The sequence below is a fragment of the Diadema setosum genome, chromosome 8 (genome assembly GCF_964275005.1).
Source record: "Diadema setosum chromosome 8, eeDiaSeto1, whole genome shotgun sequence".
Taxonomy (NCBI): domain Eukaryota; kingdom Metazoa; phylum Echinodermata; class Echinoidea; order Diadematoida; family Diadematidae; genus Diadema; species Diadema setosum.
The window spans coordinates 38,488,540-38,499,264 of NC_092692.1; the positions used below are offsets into that span (position 1 = coordinate 38,488,540).

The window sequence follows — 10,725 nt, forward strand, 5'->3', positions numbered from 1 at the left end:
TATTCATATCAGCTGGAAACATACACGAAATAAACATTCCCTCATAGGCAAACAGAACTCTTTGTAATCAAGCAATCAATATTCTTATTATTCAGAATGAAACAGCATTATTCACACGACATTTCAAATGTCAAATCTTGATTTATAGAGATGTCATTTTGATTATGAAAATGCATGCAAATGGTCTTCAGGTAGTAGCTCTATGAATAATATTATGGTATGTGACATATCTACTCCGATTTCAGTTGCAAAAAATATGGACAGTACGGCCCAAATTCACAATGGTGGTACAAATGAAACCATGGTTTAAACCATGGACAAAAACCATGGAGCGCAAAGTGTCGCACGGAATATTTCGCTACGAAATTGGCCATTTCGTTGACAAAATGACTGTTCGTTAACGAAAATATCATTTCGTGGACGAAATGTTCATTTAGTTACAAAATGTTGTTATTTCATTACAAAATAATCATTTCATCAACGCAATGACCGATTTTGTAACGACATATTCCATGCGACACCTGGCACTCCATGGTTTTTGTCCATGGTTTAAACCATGGTTTCATTTGTACCACCTTCGTGACTTCGGGCCTATGAGTGTAAAATGCTTCCATTCAGAACCATTTTTTAAGATTCCACTGCCTTTAATTCTACTTCACATTCCATTCTCTATCTCTCCCTCTCCCCCACGACACCCCCTCCCCCATTTCCTTTCTTTCTCTCTCTTTTCTAATGAAAACATACTTGTAACCTCCTCCCTTGGCGGAGGTAATAATGACTGTGTGAATGATGCCACAGTGTATCAAAGAATCCTAGCCATTCTCTATCATTCTGCAACATTGTCTTTTGAAAATGTGTAGCGCTGACAGCTATTTGAGAACAGTTTGTTCTGGACAGTTCTTCATGTCATAATAAATTGTATTACATGAAAATATCATATCATATCATTTTTTTTTTTTTTTTTTTTTTGGGTTCTCTGATTGGAACGACTTTGTGACTTAGAATTCCACAAAAAACACACAACTATGTCAATGATGCTACGGTATCTAGAATCCTATTCCATTCTCTTACATTTGGGGACTCTGCGACATTTTCTTCATACTGTATTTTAAATGTGTAGCTCTGATGGTAAACTTGCAACAGTCTGTTCTGGAAAACCCTCCATGTCTTGACACACACACAAACATCTCTTCTATTCTTTTTTATATAAATGACCGCATGACCTAGAGAATTTTGCACAGAAAACATGACTCAGCAAAGCGCAGCCAAACATAGAATACACATGTGTGAAATTCACTTCTGTGATTCATACTTCATCCCAATTGCAAGTCAGAATTTCTGAACTGCCAGCACTAATTCACTCATTACATGTAGTATGATGAATTGATACCGAGATGGGTTACTACTGGGCTCTGACCCACAGGATATTGCATTGTACCTTCACAGACAGAACAAAAATAAAAACCAATACAGAATTACATATATTTTTGTTTTAATGATGACTCAATAATGGCTGTACCGTTCTGTCTCTGCTTACATGATATAAATAGCAAGACATTGTATAATTTCCATGTGCCTAAAACTTATATACATATAGTTACATTACAAATTCAATTCGGCTAGAGTTGACTTTATTTCTTCAGCAATTAAAGTAAGTCGGTTTGAGTACAAATGTCATAACATCATCCTAGGAAAATTATCAATTTATTCAACAACAGGTCATACCTTTATAAACATAGATGAACATATTTATCACAATTATCACAATTTATGGACACTTCTTTTCAATTTCAATTTCACTTTTCATATTTCTCAATGAAATTTTTGGGGAGAGATGGTGAACAAGCTCTTGAGTCTTACCCAAGGCACCCTACAAATGACAAGATGATAAAATCCATCATGCATTAAGTGGGAGAACAGATTCAGTGCAGCTACATGTATATACCTTGAGATCATGTTTGATGAAGGCTCAGCATATACCAGTAAGTGGTTCTATCTCCACACTGTGCATACTCAGCTCTGTGCCAGATGATAATGCAGGTGTGGGGGCACCTCATTATAGAGGTCAGACAAAACAAGATCCTTAACATAAAGGGGTAACTTTGCAGATCCCATCCCTTTTGATTCTTCTATTTTTATTCCTCATAACAAGATACCTGATACACGTATGACAAGGAAATTTCAGTTGTCAACGCAGCTTGCTAAGGTTCCCCAGTAATGCATACAGCCAAGTGAAGCATTCCTCAGGAGTTTTGGGCAAATTGATCTTGCCTGTTTTAATTTTCTCTCTTTTTCTTCTGATTGAAGAAACTCGTTCATATCTCAGATTTGGTACATTTTCATATGCAGAACTGAAATGTTATCAAACATTGAACCAAAAAATGAATAAATACATAAATGAGTGGGATACAAACTGTAGTTATTTTCCAGACACATTTTGAATACCTGTAATCCTCTTTTCCATATTATTGCATACATATGGCCTGATGCTCTTTCGTCCACCATATTGAACCAACACCTATATGCCCATGAAATGGAGCCCAACATGCAAGTAATGCTAACAACGCAGTGTTTTGCAGTGCTTGTTTACAGCGCCAAAACAGTGTTTTACATAATATGCACAAGTAAAGCACATCTGCAGGAGTTTGTGGAGTAGAGAGCTGGGATATATATAGCCATCCCCTTACACAAATGATACTGTGTAGCTGCGAGATGAAATGTTGAATTCCCGACAACAGACAGTGTGAACACCAAAAGGAATCACTCTGTTTGCTGTTCCAAAGATTACAAAGCATGAAGTTTATTTCTAAATTTCTTTTTGTATTCACATACATGGGTGTTTTGTTTTTTTCAAGTGATGTAGCCCCATTCTCACTACATATTGCAAAAAGGGATCAAATATTACCTAACCATATCATAAGATTTGCATGCTGTTACATGTGAACTTATTCACGACTCTGTCTCATACGTTGATGACGAGGCACGGCTACAGATAGATAGTCTAGTTATATGCTACATCTTATGAGCCAGAGAGAGAAGGGGTGATGTCAAAGTGAATGCAATATCAAATTGATCTAATATCATCTGGCATTTGGAGCACTAGACGTATCTACAACTCATCTTCATGTTACACTTGAACAGAGACAAAATGGCCGCGGTGGGCAAAGCGTCAGATGTTTACGGCTCTATACAGCTTGCAGCAGCGTACTAGATGCATGAAGATGGAGATGAGCAGCATCGCCACAAGCATTGCAGATTATAGTTCAGTTCTTCATAAGAACATTCATGGCATGAGTGGCACAAATCACAAATATCCATGAGCTTTTCTTCTTATTTTAATCACAAAGTCCTACCGAAACAGGTAGATGGGTACACTGTGATCCGCCACATGGGTGAGATTAAGACTCTGGTACCTGCAGGTGAAAAATTAATCAAAGAACACAATGACCTTTGAGACGTTGCCCTCAGCAATGTCTGTCACTTCCTGATTATTACATAGATGACCAAGTTCACATTTCACTGGGTTAACAAACACCCAACCTTCCAGCTTATAATAAGATATCTAATGACTTATGACAACTTTCCTCTTTTCTCACTTGTACGTGCAATTTGAACTGAACGGAACTCCCTCCCACATAATTTTTTTTTCTGCTATGTCTTGACATGACATGCTCCAAACCTATCAACAATTATGAAGTATACATATATACCGACCTTTATATGTAAAACATTTATGTTACTATATGGAGAGTGTTGATTTTTCTTTCATTGCGAAAATAAAACAAACTAGAAATGTCGCTTTGGCGACTGGTATGCCTCCGCCATAATGCATGATTTTCCCAATAGGTCTAGATAGTACATGTGGACAATGTGTGATTACATTTTCACAAAATTGGCAAAATATTGAAATGACAAGTTTGTCACAAATGTGTTGAATGTTCACCTTCCTTGACCTAGGTTTAATTGGATGAATAGGAGAGCATGTATCTAGGGATTTAAGGACTTTAACTCGACTTTGACCCATTCATACATTTAGGCATTGAGTAATTTTCAAGGTACAGGTGTGGAGAAAAAGTGCAATTTCTGAATTGAATAGTAAATTGTTACCATTTTCATCTGGCCCTTGACCCTAAAATTCATAAGATAATCACTTTCAGGTAGAACATGCATAATATGTACTAAGTTTCAAGATAACTTGAGCCACTTCCGAGATATGGAGGAAAAAGTTAGTTCCAGAGAATTTCTATTAGGTTACACATGTATGCATACACCAAGTGTAAAAAAAAAATAACCCTGCTGGCATTGCATGATAGGAGGGAAATAGTAAAATTTTGAAGTGTTGCACTTGACCTTTGACCCCTGACCTTTGACCCCATGAACCCTACATTCTCTAGATAATCACTTCCAGTACAGTATATGTATATACTATGTTCCATGAAGATACCTTGAACAATTTTCCAAGGTATGGAGAAAAAAAAAAGAAGTTTTAATATTTTTACTTGACCTTTTGACCTTTGACCTTTGACCTCATGACCCAAACTTTCACCTGAGAATCTTAATTGGGTAATACATGTATACACTAAGTTTCAAGAAAATATCTTCAGGCATTCAATAGATATGGTGGAAATAGTGACATTTTATGTATTTGGCCCTGACCTTTTGACCTTTGACCTCATGACCCAAACTTTCACCAGAGAATCTTAATTGGGTAATACATGAATACACTAAGTTTCAAGAAAATATCTTCAGGCATTAAATAGATATGGTGGAAATAGTGAAATTTTATGTATTTGACCTTGACCTTTTGACCTTTGACCTTGAGCATGTGCACCCAAAAGTTGATAGGCACAACTTCATCCCCTAATACACATACATGCCAAGTTTCATTAGGATACCTCAACAGGTTTTGATAGTTACCTTGTCCACAAAATTCATTACGGACGGACGGAAGGATGGACGGAAGGACGGACGGACGGACGGACGGAAGGACGGACGGACGGACGGACGGACGGACGGACGGACAACCCGAAAACATAATGCCTCCGGCACCACTTCGTGGCGGAGGCATAACAAACAAACAAAGACTTTTGGACTGTCTCAACAAACACCACACACCTTTGCAGCATGGAATCTTAATTCCATTCCTTCAAGCTTCTCATCGACCACTTGGGTGTAAGTTAGCTCCCCCCCCCCCCAGCTCCTACAACACATGTAAGTATTGACCAAGTCTGTGTCGCGCTATGTGTATTTTTGGCATGGGCAGTGCCATTACTGCGGTGTCCCAGCCGACCCCCCCCCCCCCCCCCCCCACCCCTCTCCCTACATTAGCACGGGCACGGAATGAAAAACTGATGCATGGTTGCTTTAGCCAATGGGCGTCTCGTACTGAGTGCGCGAACCTTTGTTACAAGTGCGCGGTAAACATGTTGCCCGTGGGGTGGGGGAGAGGAGGGGGGGTAGGCTGGGACACCGCAAAATGAGCTGATGGCTGCACCCAGTGCCACAAATTGTCTGCTGCCCTCAACGAACCCGAATCGGTCTATACTACAATGTAGTAGTACTCACCATTCTGAGTTCCTGTGGTAGTAGTAGCCCTCTATTGATGCAGTGGACTTCTGGAAGCAGATGTAGTAGAAGCCAGCAAAGGAGGCGCCATTGATGTCTTTGACCTTGTGGTCAGGTACCAGGAAATGCTCCTGCAGTCCCCCCAAGTATGAGAAAGGCAATGGAAATAATATTATGTGTAGACATTTGTCAAACAAGATTTAGTGACAGATTTTGTGTCTCTCCTACAATGTACAACACCGCTGAAATATCCTACACATAGCCATGAAGGAAAACAGATATCTACAAAGAGGCAAGGGACACAAGCATTACACAAGCAGAATGTTTGTGACCAATAAGAAAAAAGAAAGGAAAAATTTGTAAATCAACAGGAATGGAATATATTGAATCATCTTTTCTGATTATATATATATATATAAATGTAATATATTTTTTTTTTTTTATGGAGCTTGTGATGCCTATTCATGATGATGATCATCTTACTATTCTAAAACTATTACTTTGACTCTGAACTGACTTTTGTTACACATTTGCATGCATGTAGTGCAGCAACGCTACTGATGACTTTGTGTCAGATGCATACAATTCTGTTCCCTTACACCCCTTAAACATTTACTGGTAATTAAAATTTGGTGGGCAAAAGGCATAAAAGTTGTCTCCTTGGCTTTAAAACTGCAACCCCTGATGAAAGACAACATTGTGACTGTGTGAGACTATCTTCTCTTATTCTGTTACCATACCTTCCATCTCATGAATACGTAATCTGTGTTTTTCAGCGCATCGTAGTCAAAGTTGTCTTGGTTGAAAGTCTTGGAGTACAGGCAAAATGACAGGAACTGGCCCTGAAGAAAGAAGCATATGATATAATAGCATTTACTTGGCCAAGCACATCACACACACACAGTTCCTACTGCACGGTGTTAATAATGCAATCTCAAGAATTATAGTCAACTGCAGTGAATATGTTAATGAAAACGTAATCAAATTACCCTTTGACACATTCAGTCTGTTTATTACAAGCGCTTTCATACATCATGTACATTCACTGGCAAAATAGATAATATGATGGTGCAGTAGCAACAGGTGCACTGTAAGTGTAATTTATCTGCCAATCATTTCATTTCCCTTGTTTGACATGCCTGAGAGGCTCTACTTGTATAGTGAATCACTATGGACAAATCTCATAGAAACATCAAACAGCAAAATCATTTGGCAAAAGGATCATACTATTTGCTACACCACCAATTTCATGTTTATTTATCAACAAATGTGAACAATAGTTCAACCTTGCTAGCACCATAAGCAACAGATATTTGTGCCACAAAGAGAATGGTCAACCTGGGGGGGGGGGGGGGGGGGTAGAAAGCATCCTCACACTATGCAAACAGATTCTTTGGGTTGGTCCTTCTACTTACACTGTATTCAGGTAATAATATTAATACAACTGTAATAATAATAATAATAATAATAATGATAAAAACTCACTAGAGAATTTTGTAACTGATATTTGCCATGAAATTACTACATGTGTATGAATTGTTTACAAAATGGAGTTACAATTCCTGTCTGCAATACTGCTGTGCTGCCAGATAGCAACATATCAATCATAATAGTTCTGACAACTAATACTCGCTTTTGACTATATCAACAACAAAAAAAAAAAAATCAAACAAGCAGAAAAACTGCTCGCATATCAGTAGAGAATCTGTCCTTGGGTGGATGAGAGTGGTCTGACTTTAAGAGTGACCCTTACCCAGTGTTTCTTGTCCACCTCCTCGTCTGCATCCCACTTCCTGGTGAGGAAGGGGTACTTCTCGCTGATTATCTCTCCCTCAAAGAATGTCACCAGCACGGGAAACTCCTCCGTCAATCCTTTGATCTTCAGATAACCACAAAGGTAGCTGTTCTCCTCATCCACGTGCTGCATTCATTTTGTAGGTAGAAAGGATATAAAACATTGCCACTTAAAACAAGAGATTATGCAATACAAACACATGTTGACTTGTGTTGTTTTATGACACCCTCTCAACATTATTTACAATTGTCTGTGACCAAATGAATATCCAAATATGTGCCATGTATTATTTTTTTAAATGTTTCTACATTGTAACTATCTTTCTTCGGATTTATACTCGAAGTTGGATACACCCACAAACCAAGATTCTGCCAGGAACATCATCTGTCAATAACAAGGCACATAAACACACAGACTGACACAGACACACACACACACAAATACATACATTGCTCAACTGACGTTACTGACTCCTTTCAACTAGTCATTATCAACTTTCTCATTGTATTCTAAGAATTTGTATAAGCTCCCAGAAAAAAAAAAAAGTGCAGCTTGAAAGCCATGTCACATATTAGATGGCAAACTTCAGTATCATTAGTGACATTATATTTAGACCTTTTGCATCGTTCAGGACCAGCCAGGCAAGGTACGCCATAATTGCAAATTAAAGGTTCCCAAAGAGGAAGTAAAAATTGAGGCCGACGACTATATCAAAGTTAATAGCAGAGGGGAAGAACAACTAGAAGGAACAGCAGAAAAATCCAAAGGACACTGACAAAGAAAGATGTACACAACTAGAACGCTCTACTCATTCTTCCACAGGACAGCAGTGGATTGGAAGAAATCTGATGAGGAAACAGTCATGTCTACCTCCAATACAGTCTTCAAACGAAGACTCCAAATGTGAAACACTTCTCCTGCCCTGTAGCTGTACATACACTACCAATATACCATAGCATCCAGGCATACTATTTACTAATTACAACATTGGTGGAGTACAGTGAGTTAATTTTTAGTAGAGTTCTAGCTATACCAACGGAACCGAAACAGAAACACTTTAGAAACCGAACAGAAACAGAAACAGAGTCAGAGTGAGTTGTTTTTAGCAACAACATGATTGAAAGTTAACATCGACATCAACGTTCCCTAAATAACCATGATAGCAGTGTGGTAGCATCGTGCAAATTCAGGTGAATGAATTCAAATATCAAAACAAGTTTAAATACATTTGCGGGAAAAAAAAAAAAAAGAGTTTGGGTGAGACACCCACTCACCACGTTATGTATGGAGCTGGAGCTGGAGTAGCTAGCATTTATGATAATCAATCAAAGAAAAGAAGTGCACTTGCCACTGCACTCAACACATTATAAAAACAGAGATAAAAATCCCATGTTCTGGCTATGCTAAGTAAGCATGCATGAGCGCATTCAATGAATAGCCAACACATTCGTGTCGGGCTGCAGCGTTAAATTTACTGTGAGGTTGAGGTTACAGCTATCGACACTTCTCTTCCACGATGTCTCTGCCTACTAGAGCATAGGCTAATAATAATTAACACCTAGGCCGATAAGACAACTAGCAACTAGAGGCGCCTGACCCCGGGAAAGGCCAAGACATCACCGGCGTCGGCGGGCGGGTCCTATACCTGCTTTGCCGACGGGAACGGCGTAACCCTGCATCTCTCTCGATGCAGGAGTAGGCAGATGACATCATTTCCGGAACCCTGTCCCCTTTCCTTCCGATGTATATATATCATTGTAAATATAAAATAAATGTAATTAGGTTTTTTGTAAATAATTTAAAGTATTTTAGGTTTTTATAATTAATTTAAGGCATATCTGAATAATTATATTTTTTGGAGCAAATTGCCCACCCGGCAGAGAGCTCCACAATCTAAAAGAACAACAACAGGTTACAGCTACAGCGCCCCGGGGACCCGGGGTATTAACGTGGGCCCATACGTTGAAATGCATGCTGGCGAATGCACTGTCTCAGTGCAGTGACATGGCCATATCAATGCCAATCCAATGGAACACTCACTTGCAACTCCACTTCTACATCATAACGATTCCCTTTACTCTTCTGATGTCCTTGAAAACGAGATCCACTGTAAAGCAGGGATCGCGCAACTCCTGGCTGACAGCAGTTTTGCGGTGGAGGGGGGTACACGTCTACAACTCCTGGCATTTTCAGTTGTAACTGGAAGGAAGTTCAGTTGGTTTTTCGTTAGAGATCACACATTACGAAGCATAGTGTGTAGAGTTCTACAGCGAATAGCGTACGTACCTTACCGTACGTACTACTGTAGTACCTATGTCGACCTTAAGACAAGTCGCCACACATCAAAGTGACAACTCGACACCAGCATGGCAACATTTCTCCCTATTGTTGCGACAGAAATAATATTCTGCCATGGACAGGGGCCGCGGCCTGCAGGCCGATGGACGTTTAAGGTAAATCATATAGATCCCCCTGCGCTTCGATGAAAAAACAATGTCTCTGGATAGCGAGCTTTTCGGGAGTCATGAATTTTGTGATATTTGATATCATTTTCTTTGTTATCAAATTTATTTTTCCGTTTTTTTTTTTTTTTTCAAACAGTCAAGAGAAACCACACTCTCGTACAAACACATAATTTTTGACCTACTTGCTTTTTTTTTTCACGGTAGTATCTTTATTGATAATACATTATTTTACAATAATACATATCCCTTCCCATGTATACACCGCATAAAATGCACACACACTCACATATACATGCTTATCACATGATTTTTGTTGCTACTTTGTTCAGCTAGAGGGAAAACATAACTCCCACATTATGCAAAATAAGTGATACGCGATCATAACAAAACACAACTGGATCGTTTGATTCAAGTAATACTTAAACATCACATTTAAAGGGATGGTACAGTATTGGTGGAGATGAGAATTGGGCTTCTAACTTTTTGCGAGATACCAAGAAAACACTTATGATATAGTACACAGCATACCATTTTAGGAGGAATTCAAAGTTTATTTGATGAAAATCGGGTTTGGAATGACCGAAACATCCAAAAACAAAGTAAAACAAAGCAACCTAATAAAGTTTGGATCCCACACTTTATTGAAATTGCTCTTTTTTGGATATCTCAGCCATTTCAAAACCAATTTTCATCCAATAAATGTTGAATTCCTCATAGAATTACATGTTCTTTCATATTTCAAAAGAGGTTTCTCATTGTCTCACAAAAAAAAAAATGTTAGAAACCTGAAATTAGGTCTCAATCAAAACTGTATGATCCCTTTAAGATACCTGAGTGAGTCGTGCGGCTAGTCTAAACAAAATTTCCTAAGTGCAATAATCGTACATGTGTGTGTGTGTG

The 10,725-nt window shown here is 38.6% G+C and overlaps 1 protein-coding gene across 1 annotated transcript; it reads right to left on the reverse strand.

Moving 5' to 3' along the window:
- Positions 1-704: 704 nt before the first annotated feature.
- On the reverse strand, positions 705-9,583 carry LOC140231392 (glucose-induced degradation protein 4 homolog). Its single transcript, XM_072311518.1, has 5 exons — positions 9,401-9,583; positions 7,319-7,486; positions 6,306-6,407; positions 5,566-5,696; positions 705-3,413 (listed from the first exon to the last, which is right to left on the reverse strand). The coding sequence occupies exons 1-5, from the start codon at positions 9,545-9,547 to the stop codon at positions 3,350-3,352; spliced, it is 612 nt and encodes a 203-aa protein (XP_072167619.1). The 5' UTR covers positions 9,548-9,583; the 3' UTR covers positions 705-3,349.
- Between the last annotated feature and the right edge of the window lie 1,142 nt (positions 9,584-10,725).

Bases quoted from the DNA above. Each gene is read 5' to 3' on its own strand.
- LOC140231392 (XM_072311518.1), bottom strand. From the start codon at position 9,547: ATGCCAGGAGTTGTAGACGTGTACCCCCCTCCACCGCAAAACTGCTGT. The intron at 7,487-9,400 runs GTGAGTGTTCCA...AAATGAATGCAG, and splicing joins ATGTAGAAGTGGAGTTGCAA to CACGTGGATGAGGAGAACAG. The intron at 6,408-7,318 runs GTAAGGGTCACT...TTCTTTCTTCAG, and splicing joins AGGTGGACAAGAAACACTGG to GGCCAGTTCCTGTCATTTTG.